The sequence below is a fragment of the Centroberyx gerrardi genome, chromosome 1 (genome assembly GCF_048128805.1).
Source record: "Centroberyx gerrardi isolate f3 chromosome 1, fCenGer3.hap1.cur.20231027, whole genome shotgun sequence".
Taxonomy (NCBI): domain Eukaryota; kingdom Metazoa; phylum Chordata; class Actinopteri; order Beryciformes; family Berycidae; genus Centroberyx; species Centroberyx gerrardi.
This window is the reverse complement of record NC_135997.1, coordinates 30,935,713-30,956,480: the sequence shown is the minus strand read 5'-3', so window position 1 is coordinate 30,956,480 and position 20,768 is coordinate 30,935,713. Positions and strand designations below refer to the sequence as shown.

At 41.7% G+C, this 20,768-nt stretch overlaps 1 protein-coding gene across 3 annotated transcripts in view; it reads right to left on the bottom strand.

Annotated features, from left to right (window-relative positions):
• arnt2 (aryl-hydrocarbon receptor nuclear translocator 2) overlaps positions 1 to 16,254 on the bottom strand; it is a 60,273-nt gene extending 44,019 nt beyond the window's left edge. For 2 of the 3 annotated variants that reach the window (XM_071920841.2, XM_078282578.1), the window contains exons 1-6: positions 16,068 to 16,254; positions 10,064 to 10,175; positions 6,901 to 6,948; positions 5,171 to 5,218; positions 3,606 to 3,819; positions 2,103 to 2,316 (exon numbers count right to left, since the gene is read on the bottom strand). In XM_071920841.2, the coding sequence (XP_071776942.1) occupies positions 2,103 to 2,316; positions 3,606 to 3,819; positions 5,171 to 5,218; positions 6,901 to 6,948; positions 10,064 to 10,175; positions 16,068 to 16,098 (667 nt within the window). In that variant the 5' untranslated portion in view covers positions 16,099 to 16,254. The remainder of the gene's footprint in view (positions 1 to 2,102; positions 2,317 to 3,605; positions 3,820 to 5,170; positions 5,219 to 6,900; positions 6,949 to 10,063; positions 10,176 to 16,067) is intronic. The other variant, XM_071920843.2, reaches the window with a different exon arrangement.
• Between the last annotated feature and the right edge of the window lie 4,514 nt (positions 16,255 to 20,768).

Here is a 20,768-nt window from a genome sequence, read left to right as displayed (position 1 = left end):
AGATTTAGCATTCTTCTTACTCGACTGTTAAGTTAGCTTGCTAGTCTAGCAGTGTTATTAGTGTTACAATCTTATAGTGAGCTGGAAATTCTAGTCAATGATGTGCCGATGGGTGAAGTAGCTGGTGTGGTTACCTGAAATGCCTGCAATTTTGGCCGTAAATCAAATGAAGGGGTGGGAGCTTCCTCTCCAAGGTGCTGCACTGAGATCCAGATTTAAACACTGTAGCCTTGTAACCATTAAAAATTAAGACTTTCCGTCTTTGATGGTAATAAATGTATTTAACATAGTCATTGCGGTCAAACGACATACTCTCTGTCTGTGCAAGTGCAATTATAAATGTAAACAAATCCATGTTGTTTACATGGAAAACTCTTGTTCATCTTTAACTGTACTGTAGCCATAAAATGGTCAAGACATCAAGGGAAGGCCTTGCATCTGCAAACTACTAGGAGGCACACATTGAAAAAATATCTGCATGGTGAAGACTTACAGCAGAAAGTTTATTGAAATATTGCATTTTTCTACATGTAGAATGGAAAAATGTTTTCAGATGCCAAGTTCAAAGTTCAGGTGCACTCACAGAGAATTGCTTAGAGAATGTGCAACTCAACACACTAGTAATGTCTCCAATGTTAGGCTGACCCATATTTTCATCCAAAGCACTAAACGGATCACTTCTCATTTGTTACTCCCACCACAATGAACTACAGACAGCAACAACTGGCCTGCAAAAAACAACCACTTTTTCCACTTGTGGTTGGTTAATGCTGTTCGGCCCGTCCGTGTCAGCTAACGGGCAAAACATGTAGTACTGGTACATGCACACAACAGACTTCAAACGCCAAGCAGCAAAATAAGGAGAAGGAGCCTCCAAAACATACTGCTTTAGTTCCACTGACTTTCACAGAATGAAATTTCACACCGAGAAATGGCTTGAATGCTATGACTTCAAAGGGCACGTATGTGCATGTGTTTGTGTGTCCGATGTGTGCGTGTGTGTGTGTGTGTGTGTGTGTGTGTGTGTGTTTTCATCTGCCATAGTTCTTCATGGAGATTACTGTGTTATGTGGATTACATGCCCCTGCTGGGTAATCTGTGTGGTTCAGAGGGCTGGCTGTTGTGGAAGGGCCTCCGGGGTCAGATGGACAGACCAAATGTACAGAAATACAGAGAGCAGCAGATTTCTCAGTGAGGAGATGCTGTGGGGCCTCTGGGTACCATGGGGAACAGGAGATTTAACAAGACAATGATGCCCTCTAGTGAGCACTGCGAGGGATGTCTGACATTTTTCCATTTTAGGCACTTAGCTGTCAGTCTTACCCAGTGTCTTACAGCAGAATATTCCTGTGAGCACAGAATGATCATGTAAGAGCAAAGTGCTGGAAAAGAAATAGAAAAGAAGATAGGATAAGAGCTAGGGAGAGAGATTGAACTGATTTTTAGCTGCGACCAGCAGCTCTATAGCTCGCTCTGTCGGTTGGTCGGTTGGTCCACAAAAATTTCCCCACGCGTGTATGCATGCGCGTACGTGGTCGCAGCTATTGCGAATTCGCGCTTGTTTAGAGAGCAAGTAGAGTGAGTACAGAGGGGAAATCATTTGGTAGGAAGAGGGCGATCATCTGGAAACATCTGACTCGGCTCTGAGGGAGATATCTGACATCAATATGTGGGAGGGAAGCAGACAAAAGCAGACTATTCTACTTTTTTCAAACTGTCAGCCCGGTTTTGTCATTCAAGAAAAAGGAGAGCAGCCGCAAGGTGACGAGAAAATGGCAATTTGGATAAGGATGCTGTAACTGGCTTATTTTAGGCAGAGCGGAGGAGATCACATGACCTGGACCAATGAATCACAACGAAGAGGAAATGGGATTTGGTGCAACAACAACCAGAATAAAAATGGAGCAAGTTGGATAAGTACTGCTTGCTGATAGTGGCCACTACTCCAGTGAGTCCTTATAGAAACAAACCCATTTATCATTATCAGAACAAAATGTGGTTGAGGCAGCGATTTTTCTACAATAAAAGCAGAACAACATGAACATGGAAAAAGTGAATGAATATTTCCCATTCCTGGGACAGAATTGCCAGCATTCCTGTACCTGTCATGGAGTTTTCTGAGGTACTGAGCTGTTCCCTCAGCTTGTCCACGTCATCAGGGTGGACCTGCTCGTACAGGGTGCTGCCGAACCACTCCGCCTGGGGATGGTTCAGCACCGGTGTCACCGAGTCTGACACGTAGATCACCCGGCCCGTCTCCGCCGCCACCACAAACAGGAAGCCGTCTGCCGCCTCCAGGATCAAATGCTTCAGCTCCTACAGCAGGTAGAGAATGCATAAAAGAATATCTTAATAATTTGACTGTATCATGCTATTGATTTGACAGTTTTTGTTGATTAACTGTATGATTATGCTAGCAAGTGAAATTTAAGTGGTTTAACGAGCTTTTCCTCTATTGTTTTCCTGTAAGTGTTTTACATTCACAAAATTATGAAACAGAAAAATACAAAGTTTGGATAAGCACTTCAGAAGTACTTAATACTCTCACTCTCTCACTCTCACTCTCTCTCTCTCTCTCTCTCTCTCTCTCTCTCTCTCTCTCTCTCTCTCTCTCTCTCTCTCTCTCTCTCTCTCTCTCTCTCTCTCTCTCTCTCTCTCTCTCTGCAGTATTTACAAACAGACATGTCTGACTGGCTTGCCTACCAGTTAGCTTTGCTCTTGCAGTCAGAACATGACTTGGCAGATGAGTCTGCTATTTAACTTTGGGCCAAATTTGGGTAACATTTTTGTCTCGCCAGCATCTTGTTTTGAAACGGTAGTTTCACGTATTTCACTGAACACTGCTAGGTGCTTTCACTCTACTTACACTGCATAGCGAGAGTGGGTACAACAGCACTCATGACTGTAGAAGGAGAGGAGAGGAGTACCATATAGCAACCAAAAATAGAACATGGGAAAATCTCACTCTCTTTGAAGGCCAATACAGATACTAATATTTTTGGAATTAAGTTCATCAGATACTTTGATGCACAAGGCAGACTTCAAACCTGGCATTTCTCATTGGTGTAGTTTTCAAAAGACATGTTTTAATGCTGTCAAGCACTAAAAATGTGTTAGTGAACTAATCCAACTATAATTCATTGCACTTATCACAGTGCATGGTGTTGGCCAACAGTCAGTGGTACTTCAAGAGCCAACGCAAACTAAATATAGAGGCAGGTTAGAAGTGTAGCTTACACCATTTGTTGAGGAGGTTTTTTTTTCTATTTGTAATCAGCTGTATGTTGTATTTGCTTCATCAAGTAGTGACAATCAGGAGTATAGCCTAATACTCAGCTAATGCTGCAGTAGCAAGGTAGCTAATGCTAGCCTCATTAGTTTCAACTATTTTAATTTACAATGGCTTTGAACTCGACTCAACCAATTAGAATTAAGAACCGGGATTATCAGTTTATAAGAAACATTGTTTTATGTACACTGGCCACGCCCTCACGGGGGCATGAGTAAGAAATCGTAACAAATCTGGTCATCATGCACCAGTTGTTATATATTATGTCTATAGAGCTATGGAAGGCAATCTAACTGGGTCTCTGACAGTACAGTACCTGTTCGGTGAGGAAAGAGGGCTTGTAGGCCCCATCAGTGGACGTGTTGCCGGTACCCCTCATGGACTTCATATGGGAGACAGCCATACGCAAGATGGTCAGCTTGTCTGGCTTTCGGGCCAGGGCGCTGCAGGTAGGAACCATGTCGGACAGCTCGGTGATGTACTGGGTCATTTTGTTGCGCCGGCGTCGCTCAATCTCGCTGTGGTTCTCTCTAAAACAGAGAGAAGAAGAATTAGACCCTTGGAGAGGCTCGAGACTTGGGGAACCACAAGGCAGCCATGCTAGAACGAATGGAAGCTGATAAATGGATTTGCTGTGTCTGATCATCGATCATTACACGCTTCTCCAATCATCTGAATTTGCTTTACAATGGACTTTGACAATTTCATTCAAGCATGGCCATCAAACAGACTACAATCTGTTTTTGTTGTTTCCCATATTATAATTCAGACGCAACAGGACTGCTTCTGTCTATACAACTCACTTATCACGAGTGGCAATATATAGTTTCCTCTGGAATCTGTAATAAATTGTGGGGTAGAACATTTTAGAGGAAACACTGATGCAAAGTAGCTGAATAGGATACATACTGCTTGTCATCTGCTCATGGCAAAACACGTATTATGCATAAATGTACAGTACTAGAGGGGTGTTTTACGTTGAGCTTCTTTTCTCTGAGTTTGAGTTTTCCTCTGAGGTTGTAAAAATATATTGCTTATACGACAAAGCTGATCAGTCAGCAAGTTCTCTGTTGTGAAACTTAGTTTGGTATGAAGGGATTTTCCTTTGGATGGCAAAGGCAACATGGGAGGTTAGGCTAAGCAAAAGGCCATTAGAAGCTATTAGACTATAAGATGTATTCTGTATTTGCCTCTGTGCAAAGCTCTCACCTGTTATTTCTTGGTCTGGGACCAAGTCAGAAAGCTTCTGTTACCCTACACTTTATTAATATACAAAATTACACTTTGACTGGGACTGAAATGTTATGCTTTCAGATCCCACCTAGGGTTCAATCAGTATGGGTTTTTGAAGGCTGATGCCGATATTTTTGGATTGAACAATGGATGATATTTTGTTTGACGATTTTGTGTGTTTCTCCCAGAATTTTATTCTTGTCAGAAAGCCTCTGAAACAGCATTTATACCATCATGGGTCATTGAAATTGTTCCTTAAGGCAGGGTGGGACAGTTTTCATTGCAGGTTTTACAGACTGTTGAGTAATCCTCCCAAGTCACAATTGAAAGATTTCTCTGGTCAGACATCTGATATAAAAATAATGATAATAAAACATATTTAGTTGTGGTCAGGGAGGAACCTCCATTATATTAGAGGTGTACGACACTGACTAGCTGATATCATGTTTAAGAAAAGACCACTATCAGCCTAATATATCGGTCTTACCCTAATCCTGTCCTCATTTTTGTAGCACCACTTGTTAGTATTTCATTTTGCCAAGATTAGAACAGGTGTAAACTGTGCACGGGCGCACAGTCTGTTGATGCTTAGCACAAAGGTCCCTGAGCCAATGGAAATCCTCTATGGCCCCTGCTGGCTAGGCCTACCTGGCATATCTCTCCTTATCCCCACCAGGAATCTGATCATCATCATACCTGCAGACCAGAGAGGAAAGAGTATGTAACACAGAGTATATATAGATGAAATGCATTATTTTGCAGCATCACTACCCATATCCCTCACATACAGTGGTCCACACTAATGCATGATAGTAGATGGTTGAAAGTCTGATGGTAACAACATGGAGGGAACTCAAAGTTGGGAAAACCAGGCTGCATATGGCTAGCGCAATGGGTGTAATGACAAAAAGGCCACGTATTCTGTCCTCCTCTGAATAAGGATAGGTTAAAATATAGGCACACTAGTTAAAAAGAATCAAAACGCATTTAACTTTATGTGTGCAGAGTAAGTAAAAGGGGAATACCACTAAATTTAAGAACGTATGAACATGAACAACTCTGAACCAAAGTTAGAAACCAGAGAAGTCTGTATTCTGCGACGTCCTACCAATGTGCATCCTGGGGCTTCTACACTGACAATGAATGGAAAACTAATGCTGTGTTTGTCTGAATTTTTACATCCAAGCTGGCCCTATATCATGCTGATGATAGATAGTATCAAGTTATGTATAGTATCTGGCTACGGGAGAGAGTAGTGCATGTTCTCTGATATAGGAACAACATGTTTCCAGGGTATATATTCAGTGCTACTCTATTTCAAAGCAGGGATGTGGAGCTCCCCTGTGACCATGGAAATCTTACATTTGCCTGGTATGCCAAGACCTGTATCAATTATTAAACATATTAAACTTTGTCTTGACATTATGCTGCAGGTCCAAACATTTCCAAATATTGTGGTTTGTAAAGTAGGAGTTTGTGAATGAGCACTGCTCTATTCCATTAATAGGAATGCTGTTTATGGTGCTGCAGTTCCTCCTCTCTTCAGCAGAGAGCAGCGCCTCCTTTCCACTGCCACTGCTCAATTTTATAGAAATAAATCCAGTGTGTGTTGTCAGCTCAGGACATAATGGATTTACATCCGCTACTATAGAATGTGAGAAGGAAGAAAAGAAAAACAAGTTGAGGTAAACAAAATATGAGAGAACGCCTGAGATGCAAGAGAGAGAGAGAGAGAGAGACTGGCTGTCAAAAAAAAGTCTGAAAGGAATACAAAATAGCGAGGAAAAATTATCCAACACTCAAAATATAATAATGGGTCGTAACTGCACTGTATTTGTGATGGGGTGAATAAAAAGTGAATACACCAGTGACTGAAAATGACTGAATCATGAAGTAGTCATGCAACAGTCAATGTTACAAATACAGGGTATCTGCAGGTTTCCAAAAGACAAATTTAAGACTTTTCAAGACCTATTTGATGTAACCTGGAATTTAATTTAACACCAATTTTAAAAGCCAAAAGCCAGAAGCAACGCTGACAAAATCAGCCTGTTTCAGACTGAACATAACTAATGAAAGTTCTGAGAATATACATGGGCAGGAAGAGAAAAGGGACAACAGGAAATTAATAGTTTAGGGACATGAAGTCCAGTTGTGCTTAGTAACGCAGATAGGATGCGCGTCAGTGCAAACCTGGTTCTACATGAATCTGGATTTTTGAGTACAATTCAAGGCCTTAAATTAAGATGATTTATTTTCAGACATTTTAAGGACCTGCAGATACCCTGAAATAGGAACTGTGTGGTCTTTGTGAACTAGTTCTAAAACAGATAATTATTTTACACAGAGCTGTTGCCGTCTCCTTTCAATTTTCTCACCTTGAAAATTTGCTAGGTCCCTCTCCATCCTCGTCATCAAAGTCCATTCTGAGAAAGAAAACACAGGAAATCACTGTTACTACTGTCAGACTATGGGCTGACAGCAGCTTGGATTTCCTCATTGCTAAGTTGTCTGTGTTTGGTGAAAAAAATAATGTAATCCACACTGATATCTCTGTGTAGACATCAATTTGGGGCGAGAAAGTAAATCCCGTGGCGCACTGCAGTTTTCAGAGCTCTTCCCCATTTGTTTCTGCTGCTGAAAGTGACAAACTTGTGTTTACTGACAAATAAACCAATAGGTCAATCTGTTTCTCCGGCCAGCAGTGGATGGTTCCTCACTGCAGTGCTGATGCTTTCATCTCAACACATCACCAGAGGCACAAGTGATGAGCCATTTCTTTGCTCTGGCTGGCTTCCAGATGCACTGGAATCAAATTGGTGTGTCACAACATTGCGTAGGTTTGAAATCAACCATCTGTAATACGATTCTTAGCTATCGTGTCATGATGATGGGTGAAATGGCTAGCTTCACTACGTCTGATACAATCAATTTAGGAGCAGGCATGTACCAGATGGAGAAGAGAAATGTAAATTGGCTCCGATGACGAAAAATTGTGCCATTATTTGGTTTTGCAGTATTTTGAGATAATCCAAGGTTGCCTGGTAGAACATTATTAACAAATGTGTCAACATGATGTAATGAGAAAAAATTACAGTGCGTGCAAATGTGTCATCAAATCATCCAGGCTTTTTTCCCCTTTTATACGACTAGCTGTACTCTTGCCTCTCCATACAACATCCACATGTAGAGAGAGAGTGCCATGAAAACATGGAAAGAGCGATGTTCAGACAAACCATCCTGTACAATTGCTATTATGAAGCCACTTCTCATAGGAAGTTGAGAGGTTCAGTTGTAGAGAAGGTCACCGACTGCTACCATGACTCATCCTCACCTTGTTCACCTTTTTTAACCCTAAAACATACTAATAACAGTGCTGTCGTGTATATGTGTTCAACAAAAGGAATCAAATGAAACACACACCAGTGACGAAACCATCGCTCCAGCCAAACCAACAAATTTACACGATTGCATAAACTGCTTGGACGCTGTCGTGACAAATAATTGACCGATCATTTCCACACATCGCAGACCACTGTGTGTTGATCTAACTAAATCCTGACTCAGGGGCTTGGCAGCCTGCATAGTGTTTCTCCATATCCTCCCATTTGCCAGGACAGAGTACTAATTACTGTGATATTCATACTTGACATATGGAGATGGAGAGAGGGAGACGGAGCTGTAGAGTCTCATTGTGTATTGAGTGGTAGCTCTAAGTAATCATAGATAGCATAACACAATAGCATGCTCATTAATAAAGCAAAATGGTCCCTCTTACCCTCTCTCCCCTGTAGCAACACTGAGGCCAAATGAAAGCCTTGCCTCTCGTCTTCTGTCGTCTCTGTACTACACCCCCCCCCCCCCCCACTCAAACCCCACCCCAAGGCTGCCTTGTCAGAATTGAGTTTGTATGCATGATTTACCTGACGGCTTAACGCACCATGGGAGCAAGGCTGTCTGTATGAGTGAGCGCTGGTGAGGATTACTGTGTGTGTCTGTTGTTGTCTTGGGATCCTCTTACTGAACTAGACCCTAGCTCTCTACACACACACACGCACACACACACACACACGGTTAAATAAATAAAGTAACAATGGATAGACAAGACATGTCCCTCTTGCCTCCCTGTGCCATGTTTATTTGCCATATTGCCTAGATCCAGGTCTGTATTATTTATTCATGTTTGTGTAGGCCTAATGCCTGTGCATGGAGTAAATACGTTGCTTTGCCCCCTGAGGATTAGGTTTACATGGTATTGAACTCATGCAGAGCAACCCCCACCCGGCCCTTCCAAACCACACCCCGTTTTTCCATTTTCCATTTTCCATTGGATCTGGAGTCTCCTTTCAGCAGTGTTCAGCTTTCAAGTTCAATATTTGTTGTGACTCTATAGGCCATTGTGTTTGCAATTGCGGATTGTTTTGTTGATCCCCCCTGACCTTACAGGACAAATTAAATGATTCAATTCAATCATAGCTGAAAAGTCCCTTGGGGTGTTAAGGCCAAGTTATACTTCTGCGTCAAAGTGCCGCTGTAGCTACGCCGTAGGTGTCTACGGCAGTGCCAGCATTTATAGTTCTGCATTGGTGATCCTGTGCATAGACCGCTGAAATGCTAGACTGCAGTGGCATGCGTTTTCAGCACTTAAGTAATAACAGAAGAAGTAATAGTGTACATTCTCTGAAACCCATTTTCTTGAATATTTCTCACCATGAACTCAGTGACATCTGGTAATCTTTATCATTTGAAGATGAGGTGTCCTACAAATGAATATATATGGGAACCTCCTCAGCTAATCTCTACAAAGCGAGCCAATCACAGTTGTTGCGGTCTTGTGTCGCCCTACGCACAGTTTTGGAGAGGTGCACATGAGCTACGGTGGCAGCCTCTGCAGGCTACACTGGAACTGCAAAGACCTACAACGTAGCTACGGCGACACTTTGACACAGAAGTGTAAATTGGCCTTTTCATGCCAGTCTCCTGAAATCCAGGAGAGGTCGGCCACATAGGGCCTGCTGCCGTCCTGCTGCAGCTTCTTTGACAGATATCTCAATTCTTATTGCTTCGTCTATACAGTCACACACCATTCCCACAGACCAGTGGTTCTCAAACTGCGGTCCAGGGACACGCAGGGTGCTTGAGGGGGTCCCAGGTGATCCCCAGCAAATTGAGGAATAGTTTGATTTTACTATAATTCAATTCAGAAATTATACCATTTAGAGATTGTGCAAGAATGACTATTGTAATCATAGGTTTCATGTCACCACTGTTACCTCCCCACATATAGTGTAGACAGTTTAACAATTCAATACTGAATCAACAACAAAAATCTTCCCATATGAGTCCCTGGGACTAAATGTTATCAAATGGGGGTCCGTAACAGTATCTGCAATTAATTAAGACACATTTTACCGGCATCTGGTGATTGTCTGTTATTTTCAGACCCTGCCATGACATGAAAATGTTTTGAACCCCTGCCATAAGAGAAAGATTATTAGTGGTGGTGAACTTCCACGGCAGACCAGCCACGGGGATACTCACCCTCCTGACCTCCTCTTGCCCCCTCGGCCTGGCATGGCTCCACCCATCCTCACCTGGCCTGCCCCAACTGCCCCAGGCATCGCTACCGTCCCCGGCAACTCGCTGCCCATCTCTGGAAGACACAACAGTAACAGCAGGTCAGTTAGTACAGGCAGCAGCCTACACAGGACTAATATTAGGCTACACTTCAGCAGTGCAACAGTCAGTTACTATGTTACCATGTGATCGAAACATCTAAACAAAACACCCATCTCATAGACATATGGATGCAGATATTAGGGTTAGACCAATATTGGCCTTTAATTAAAAACCGGTTATCAGCCACTCCATCTTGTCCACTTCTGACATGATGCAGTTTGTTTGATTAGGCTAGAATTGATCAATATTACACTGGTTGTCTATGGGAAGACCTTAACCTGAACTGATTCTTCTAACATTTTGATCATACTCCAGCCTGACAAGAATACAATTCTGAGGGAAACACTTGCACTTGTTTCTTTTTGGCATGAAATGGTCAAATTTAAAGATATTGAACATTAGCACAAAATATTGGCTATTGGCAGCTTCAGTCCAAAAATAGCCTATCTCTATCAACAGTCAAAAATCCATATTTGTCAAATCCTAGCAAGTAGGCTACCACTTTTTGAGTACTAATCCAACACATATTTTTACCAAACGGCATACACTTAGCCCATTAGTTTGGGGTTGCTGGATAAAAACGTTTATACCACAGATATAAAGTATGTTTCCATTGGAGAAATCTAGTATGCTTCTAAAAAAAAAAAGAATTAAAAAAAGCTGAAAAACAAGTTTATCTACCTCTCAGACTTGTTACTTGTGACGCATGGTGTTGGATTTTAGTATTGGGGACTCTCTTTGACTCTGAAAGCCTATTTTAGTCTGATGTCAGCACTATATTCCATGAGTATTGGTATCAGTGCATCCCAAGAACAATCAATCAACACAGGCCTACATACTGTAGCCTGAGGCTCTAGTTAGCATCAGCCCAGATATCAAATCCTATCAGATGATATTTTAGACCTACATACAAGTTTTTTTCCACAGGTCCTTCAGTAAGCTTTTATTCAGTAATGAACCCAATAAAGTATAAAGAGAGATCATGTGCTGGCAGTTTCATTCAATATCAACCCAGTCTGCTGTGGGACATAGTCATTATGGTTGAGAGGAATTATATTGCGTGCCAAATCAGCCTCCATCTTCCTCTCTCTCTCTCTATTATTCTCTTCCTTGCCTATCCACAAATTCATTCTATTTGCCTTGCTGTTTTACCCTCCATCTCTCCGCTCTATTCACTCACTCACTCATTCAGCCAGATGCAATGGATAGGCCAAACAAACCCTCCGGTATGCCCCAGTGCACCCAGTAACACAGTTAATATTTGATACAGTGTGCATTCCCCTCCCCATGTCTTCTCCTCCAGCTCCTCCAGAGAAACATACACACACACACACACACACACACTGTAATGCAGGGCCTTGCAAAGAGCAAGCCTTCAATCATTCATTCATGAAGTGGGTACAAGTAAACACACACTGCTCTAAACTAATCTGAGGAAGACGCTATTTCATCTGAGAAACAACCAGATACTGTCCGGTCGTTCAGTTTGGCTGATAACACCACAGACAAAGTGCTGTTTTTCTCCTACGAGTCAAAATTGGTCCTCTAATAAAGGACTGATGTCTAAGCTGTGCAGCCTATTACAACTCCCAATGTTACAACTGAGCCTTAAAGGAATACTGTGATTATTTGGGAGATTGTCTCGTTGGTCACCTGTTAAGAGATGAGAACATAGACACCAAAATCATCTATGTGTCCCTGGTGGATCACTGGCTCGGGTGCTTCATGCTAACACTTTAGCATACACTATGTTGAGTGATACTAGGCTCCATGCCAACACTTTAGCATACAGTATGTTGGTGATAGATGGCTCCATGCTAACACTTTAGCATACACTATGTTGAGTGATAGATGGCTCCATGCTAACACTTTAGCATACACTATGTTGAGTGATAGAAGGCAACTAGCACTATTTTAGAAGTGAGAAATTTAGAACATGCAGCAGTTTTTAAGTTAAATGGTAATGATATGTGTCTGTCAGTTTTGTATAGGAAATTGGCCAAATTTTCACAAAATATGATACTTACTCTTTTGAACTAGGAGGAACTACTTTCTCTGTGGAATAATCTGAAATTAACTTGTGGCTCACCCTGCCAAGGGCTGCTAAACTAAAGAAATATAGAAATATGTCATCCTACCCATTTTCAGTGCTATTTTGTGTATAGAGTCAGGTGCTTTGTAATTCACCATGACTGTATCGAAGACTGTATAAAACTGAGACATTCAAATTTTAACATCTCAAAAAGTTCCCAGCCAGTGTGACAGGTGATTCTATTTTATCTGCCAAAAAAAATTCACCAGTATTTGGTGCTTGGCAGGTGGTAATTTCAGACCCTGTTTAATGATATTTCATTTTTAAATATTAATGTACAGGCCATATAGGCTAATAAAACCCAACAACTTTTTATTACTTAAAGGTCAGTCTCCATACTTTGGATAGTACTAATGGCCTACTATCACTCATCATAGTGCATACTAAAGGGTTGCATGGAGCACCAGAGACTATGATCTATCAAGGACATATGGATGATTTTGGTGTCTATGTTCTCATCACTTAACAGGTAGGCTGACCAATGGGATAATCCCAATCTACCAAAAACTTGGAGCATTATTTTAAGTGCATGTAAGTGTACTGGTTTTCTTGGGCTGAGTGTGAGGGAAACGCTGGCACAGTTAATCGTATGCCTGGTTTTCTCCACCAACTCAATCACATCCACATCTTTAGTCAGTCGCTAAAAAGCCCTGAGGTCAAACGCATTAATCAGAGAGTGTTGTGAGACCAGGGGGAATGCAGCGTACTTTCTCCTTTTCAATCACTTCACTCCCTCAGACAAGGTTGTTTCTCGCTCTTTCTTTCTCTTGCCTTCCCTCCTTTCTTTCCTCCAGACATCTTTTCCCCAGCCGCCGAGTCCGTCAAACAGCCTCAGGACATTTACCATTCTGTTTAAAGACCCCAAAAGACATCACACACGCATGCATACACACACACACACAGATTTATAGCCTGACACATTTATAATCCCCAAAAGCAAAGGACCTTTTTATATTACCACTTTTCCAAATACCTCACTAACAATCAATGTCATTCAGTTTGTTGTAAAGAAGTGAAATCCTTAAGGCACAGCAGCATCCTACATATATACTGCAGAGGCAAATCTAACACGGTCACAAAGAATTATGGTTGATGTCAGGGAGAATAATGCTATTGCTAATTTCGCTACACACACACACACACACACACACACACACACTTTGCTCTACTTAACTTCAGGAGAGGTCTATCCCTGAAACAGAATAGAGCCTTAATGTGACAAAATGAAGGAAGTAGATTGGCCAACACCACTGCAACAAACTGTTTTACATACATAAGACTGTGGCTGAAGAATAGAAGTATCAGCATTGCTATTCATACTTATGTAATCTAGTATTATCAGATTTACACTACTACAGCCTAATCACTTGCAAATACTATGAAGATTTGATACTACACCACTAGAGAGCTGTGCTAACTGGAACTTGTGTAGTTGACAAGATGGCATTACTATGTTTTATAGCTGAAATCATCTTTGTGCTCTGTAATCACGCAATCCTCATTAGATCATTCCCCTTGCCATGTTTCACATGCTCTTACACCAATTGGATCTCAGCCAGCTTGAGATAATCCTGCAGTGACACAGCGTTCCCCACTTCCCCGGGTCCCTGGTCTGGAGTCATTGCACCTGACCTTATTACCATGTGAGGGGAAAGGGCAACACTGATCACAGATCAGCAGGCTAACTTTGTCCTCCACTGGCCACAGCAGCAGCAGCATTAGGCTTGACTTAATGCTAACTGGGTGTCATCACCGGATAGAGAAGCTGCACATAGCCCTTACTGCACGCTTCCTCAAACCTTCTCTCTGGATCATTACATTACAACAACCACAACATACAGGGGATTAACGCATATCCTAGAATCAGACAAATAGGTCTGGTGCAAGCCTGGAGGGTTTGGTCATGTTTGCATACAAGATACAGGGCTCTCATCTATAGTACAAATGGCTGGCAGATTGCTTGTTCTCTCAGAAAGGGAATGAGACAAGGTTTTCTTTTGTTTTCTCATAGTGCCCTTCTATTATCTGGCAGGGATATTTTCTCATTTGTTGATTGTTCATTCTAACCAACGCCTCGTTTCAAGACTCTGTATGCAGCCAAGGTGCTAATAACCTGCAAATTCTTTATTTATTTCCTCTTCATTTACATTGCCAATGAGGTGACACAGAGAGTGGGAGAGAGAATGGTTGACCTGTTTTCATCTGGAGGTCTCCAAGCTCAAAGAAAGTGTCTTCTAAACCAGAATAATTAGTTTACCGCGTTACACAATTTGGACATCCTCTATTTTACAAAATCTTTTTCCCTCCAAAAAGTCATTAAGTTACATTTGGGGAGTGTGTAAATACAGGCTGCCATGTTTCAAGCCAGTAGCTATTTACTTTACCCAGTGGAATCAGCCTCGCCAACTGTCTTCCTAATATTTGCTGAGGGAGAGTAATTTTAGGCTACCTACAATAAGGCATGATTAGGAAGTATATAACAATGTGTTAGGAGTTAAATGGAATTCATTTACTTCAAAAGTTACAAATTCAAACCAAGATCTATGTAACACTAGTAGTACAGTCACAATGTAACAAGGTAAACCAGTGGTGACGTTAGCTATACTTACAATCTAACTCTGATGGTAACAACGAGCATTAATGTTTATTATACAGTATTTCGCGAAAATGGAAATAAATAATTGCAACCCTCCATTACAATAGCCAATGCACATGAACAAACCACCTTGGTCGAGCCCTGATAGGTTCTCTTCTACGGAGCGAAGATTACTCCAAATGGCATTCAAAAATCTGTCAATTTAAAGTCACCTTGCATATCAGCAAACGTATATACCTGATAGAAAATTGCTTAAGACCGTTAACGAATTACGATAATGTTCTGATGAAGTCGGCATACAAGTGATCCACCATGCAGCACTTTATTTCAATAAAATCTAAACTTTTAGAATTGGTTCACGCTGCTCGCTATCGCCCTCCGCTGTTTATGTTGGTGGAAGAAGATTTAGAGAAGAACATGAGAAGCAATTGTGAAAGTTTAATTTTATTGAAATAAGTGTTGCTTGGTGTATTGGATGTATGCCGAATTGAAGAATAGTTCATAAGGATTCGTAAGATATTTGAAGTGATGTTCTATCCAATATGTACTTTTGCCGATAAGCAAGACCATATTAAATTGACAGATTTTTCATGAAGTTTGGCATTCGTTCTCTCCATATAACGGAGAGCGACACGACTCTCTCAAGCCTACGCAATATGGAATCAACAGGCTAGGAGGGACTGCGACCTACAAATAACATAAGTGACACTGCCAGCTGGCCTCCCTGTTATGAATCCTACCGTTAAAATGACCCGACTCAGAGATAACACATAACATCTGATGCGCTGTAGGGCAATGATATGCAAAGTAGCCTTTTGTATCACGGAGAATTGGGAACGGAGAGGGTCGGGGACATCAACGCACGTAGCTAGCTTAAATGAACTGGAACCGGAACCAAAAAACACGACAACAACCGAGCCAAAATAAAAAAATGTAGACAACAACCGAGTCGTTTCGACATGCAGCTAGCTAGCCTCAGCGCTGTGAAGAATAGCAGTGTTGTGAACGGCGGTTCAGTGGGGGAAGGGGGATGGATGCTGGAGCCAGGCTTCGGCGGCCTGGCGGCGGCTTCAGCCCTCGTTACTGACCGTCTAAACAAAACGTAGTTTATTTTTCTGTATTTTAACACCGTTAAACCCTCCGTTTCTTCCCCACTAACAGACCGAGTACTGACTTACCGGACGGGTTGACCGCGGCGGGAGTTGCCATGTTTCCTCAACGAAAAAAAAAACAACAAAACGGCAGCGATGGAGATGACGCACAATACGGCTCGAGAGCCCCGCGAGAGACCGTGTAACTCCGGGGGTTTGGCACGCGACGCTCGGTCCAACCACCTCACATCCGCTAAACTGGAGTGGAAATAATCCGAATTAAAACGGACAATAAAAGTGTATTTTCTGGACTGAAAGCGACAAAAGTGTGCTTATTTAATAAGAAAATCCCTCCTAGACCAGACTTATCAAAATGCAAGATGTCTGAATGGTAGCACCGCGAGATTTTAGGGCTACTTGAATTAATTAATATTGTACAGTCTGACTGGTGCAGTGATGAATGTAATGTCATGTAATGATGAATGGTTAAGTGTTTTAAGTTTCATAGATGTCAGCTGGGTATATTGGCACTTTGCCATACCTAAGTGAGTCCAAAATTGATCTAGTAGTTTTTATCTGTTATCATCTATTGATTTCTGTCCAGTACAACCACAGTCTTCCACTGTTGGCCACTGTGCACTTTACTGGAGCAGGTGGAGATTCAGTGCCTTGCTCAGGACACATCATCAGTAGTTACTGAGGGACTGGACATATGAAGCAGCAAAAGCATTCATGTTTTGATCCCCTAAAAGACACTATCTTCACATAACTTACATCAGTTATATACTATACTTACCATGAATACAATACATTTATGTCTTAAAGATTGATGTCAGCCTAATTCTGCAAATAAAATGGGGGGCAAACTGAGTCTCCACTTATTGTTGTGATTCCAGGGGCTGTTTATTAAAACTGTGAAAACAGCCCCCCTCTTCAGCACTATATCTTTTTCAGTGGTTCCTAAAGCAGGGTGCAGGGGCAGCTAAGGGTCACAAGCAAATATGAATAGTTTAATTTCACTATAAATCAAGATGAGAGAATGTATATGTTTCATACCTTACAATACAGACAGTTATATTATTCTATACTATATGTAACAATAGAAATCGTCTCAGATGGGGTTCCTTGAGACAAAATCTTATCAAATGGTGGTCTATGGTCTGTTTGAGGGGGAAACACAATATGAAAAAGTTTGGGAACCCCTGCTGTAGTTATATTGATATGAAAGATCTACAGCATGTTGTTGGTTAAATAACTCATTAACAATTCATAGAGAAAGAGTTTGCACAGGTTAAGTCCAAAAAAAACGAATACTATGCAATTCATAATAACATGGAATTCATATTAGGAGATGGTTGAATCCATCTCCAGTCTCAAAACCACAAATCATGTGCCTGCCCTGGCAGCATGATAGACAGCAATATTCAGTGTTTTCCCCACAATTTTATTCTTTATACAGCATTTACACCATGAGACACTAAATCCAGGATAATGATAATAATAATCATAATAATCTTAATCATAATAATGAATTCATTGATACTTGGAATTCTAAAGTTCAGGTTAAGGTCTTCCCATAGACAGCCAGTATAGTATTGATCAATTCTACAATAAATATGTAATCAAACAAACTGCATCATATCCATCATATCTGAGGTGGACGACACTGACTGGCTGATATCAGATTTTTAATAAAAGGTCAATATTGACCCCAATATATTGGTCTGACCCTTGCGGCCATATCCTGACAGATCTACAGCTGAGACAAAAGCTGTTTGAAAGGGGCGCTTCACCAGAATAGAAAACAGAAATATCAACCTTGATCATTACATACATCATCTCACACTTGTTGTAAACCTCTATACAGAATTGTACTATTTTCTTTGGTTTGAGAAGGAGTGCATGCATAATTGGTCCATAGAGGCCTGGAGCCCCCGGCCATTGGCCCTACTACTCACTAAGTGCCTTTTTAGAATACATTTATTCATATACTTATTATATAAGGATTTAATTAGCCATTATCTGATGGGGGAAATGGCCCAAAGCCTCAATGAGAGGTACTGATATGAAGTCAATACATTCTTTTAAACTCTTAGAGGAGCAAATGGGGTTTTATAGGAATTCAAATTAAAAATTAATCGAAAGAAACTATGGAACTACAGGTCTGAGCATTTTTTCCTGGGGGAATTGTTTACACCCAGGAAAGAGGCAAAGTAGAGGCTGTAATAGGGCGTCTGAAATGCTCCTCAAAGACAATAATTAGATGGGTGTATATATATATTACCAAAGCACTGGTGCATCCACTCTCATTTTTATTACTTGATTGCTTAATGTGTTTTTTTCTTGGAGCTGCCTCTTAGACCTGGCCTGAGTCTTGTATCTTATCTTCTTTGTCCTTGGCCAAAATTGTTAGCAGCCTGGTCAGCAGACTGCTGGGTGATCTAAAGTGATCTAAATGTAAGTCCTTAAAGGATAAGTTCAGCGATTTTGGACCTATATATAATTTGTCTCTTACATACCTGCAGTACTTGGACCCACAGACAATATTGATTCCAGAGTCAACTGTCGGTTGAAACAGCAAGCTCCATTACCTCTTGCTGCTAACAATGAGTCCAAATGGGGTTTGTCAACATATCTCCAAAAAAGCTGTTTCTAGGCTCCACAGAGGAGTTAAGAGTAAACAAGACACAATTCTGCCATTACACACACTTTCACTAATCAGATCACAAATCACTGAACTATTTTTCTCAGCTGCAGCACAGACTGCTGTGGGGTGAAAGTGCATTACTGGAGGCAGTTTGGTAGAAGTTTGGTAGAAGACCATCCACTGAGTGGAAATGGTGCTGAACTTATCCTTTAAAAAGTTTCAAACTGTCTTAAATCCAGTTATTAGAGGCCTAATTTCTTCACCAGGTAATGCCATGTTTCATTGTCCACTCCATGATTGCACTGTGGGTCCAAAAATCCAATAAGTACCTAATTCTCTCCTATATTTTCCTCCCTGACAATACTGGTTGTGTGTACAGCCCACAGCAGCAAGCAGAGTCTTCTGCCAGGGTGCTGCAGGCTGCATGCGACCAGAGCATCGTCAGTGAGGAAAATCTATGAGATAATGATGTAAATATTTGGACTTTTGGACTCGCAGTGCAATTGTTTGCCTACAAAACACTCGGATTATGCTGCACGAGCTGTTTGGAGAAATTTGATGGACAGTTTATGCTTTATTTGAGCTGTAAAAAGATGGCCTGTTCACTTCAATAGTTTGGAAGAAGGCTGAGATGGGTCCACATGGGCTAACTCCCTCTGTGTTTGGCGGTCCTACAAATTTCAATGGAGTTTCGACTGACATGGGGGTGAGTAGATAATGCCTGAATTTTCATTTTGGGGTGAACTATTCCTTTAAGCTTAACCCTTTAAAAATGTCCTCACTTTGGAGGATTTCCTCATCTTTCTATCCTTGTGAGGACATTTGGTCCTCACAAGAAGTAAAAACACACACACACACACACACACAAACACACACTTGGTTCATTTTGTCTGTTTCTCACAGGGATTCTTCTTCTTACAGAATAGTCAGTAGAGTATCTTTGATGTGACAAACAAGCAGACATACTTTTTACTGGTTTTGTTTGATTAGCCCCAGTTGGCAACTAAGCAGACAACCATAGGCTGATGGCATACACACTTGCTGCATCTTTCTTATGCACATGTATGTACACACACACACACACACACACACACACTCAACCAGTCATATAGAGTGTAGCAGGAGCAGGGATGTGTGTGCTGTGCTGTGTTTGTGGGGCTCAGCATGCAGAGAGGGGATGCAGCAGCAGCCGGCAGCGACTCTCTCTCTCTCTCTGTCCGTCTACCCCCTTTCTCCCATCTGTCCTCCCTCTCTTCAACCTCTCCTTTCAACTTCCCACCCTCCCTCAACTCCTCTCCTATACCTCCTCCCTCTGCCCTCCTCCCTCTCTCTCTCTCCTGCCTCTCTCTCTCTCCCTCTCTCTCTCTCTTGCAGCGCTTCCTCAGTGCGTACCAGGAGCCGTCCTACCTTCAGCAGCAGCGCAGGATGTGAGGGGAGCAGGTAAGAAGCAGATTCTTTCTTTCTTTCTATACCTCTTTTCTCTCTATCTGTCTCTCCACTGCACCGGCAACAGTTCTCCATGTGTGAGGGCATGCTGTGATGCAAGGTGTGGTGATGGATTGCCGTCAGTGAGGCTTTGAAAGTGTGTGTGTATTTTCTAGTAGAAATGGGCAGGGGTAGAGGGTTCGACAAGTGTGTTTTGATGATATTGGGTTTGTGCAGCGGACTCAACGATAGCAAAGTAACTGCATGAACTCTGTAATTGTGGGTGCCCATGTGTGCTTGCATACTATCTTTATTTTCTGAGTTATTCTTTAGTTAAGTGCCACCAAATGTCCTGTTAGTGCCATGGATTGGATCAACCAATTGTGTCTGTTCTGGGACGGAATCATGTGGTAACTTTGCTCTGATTTGTTCTGACCTCAGAAACAGATCAAATACTCAAATCAGGGTTCAAATCCCCTCCATCTCCATAGTTTTTGGGCAGTAGAGTGGTGTAGTGAGTTTGGAGATCGTCCTGCAGCTGGCAGACCTGAGTTCAAATCTCCATTTTGGCAAACATCCACCCTGCTGAAGTGTCCTTGAGCAACACACTGAATCCCTCCCAGCTCAATTGCGCCTGTTCTGTAGCTGTGCCTGACCTTTGACCTCCCTGTGCAAGAGAAAACATAGGTTCCCTTCATATTGCATATAGTGGGGTC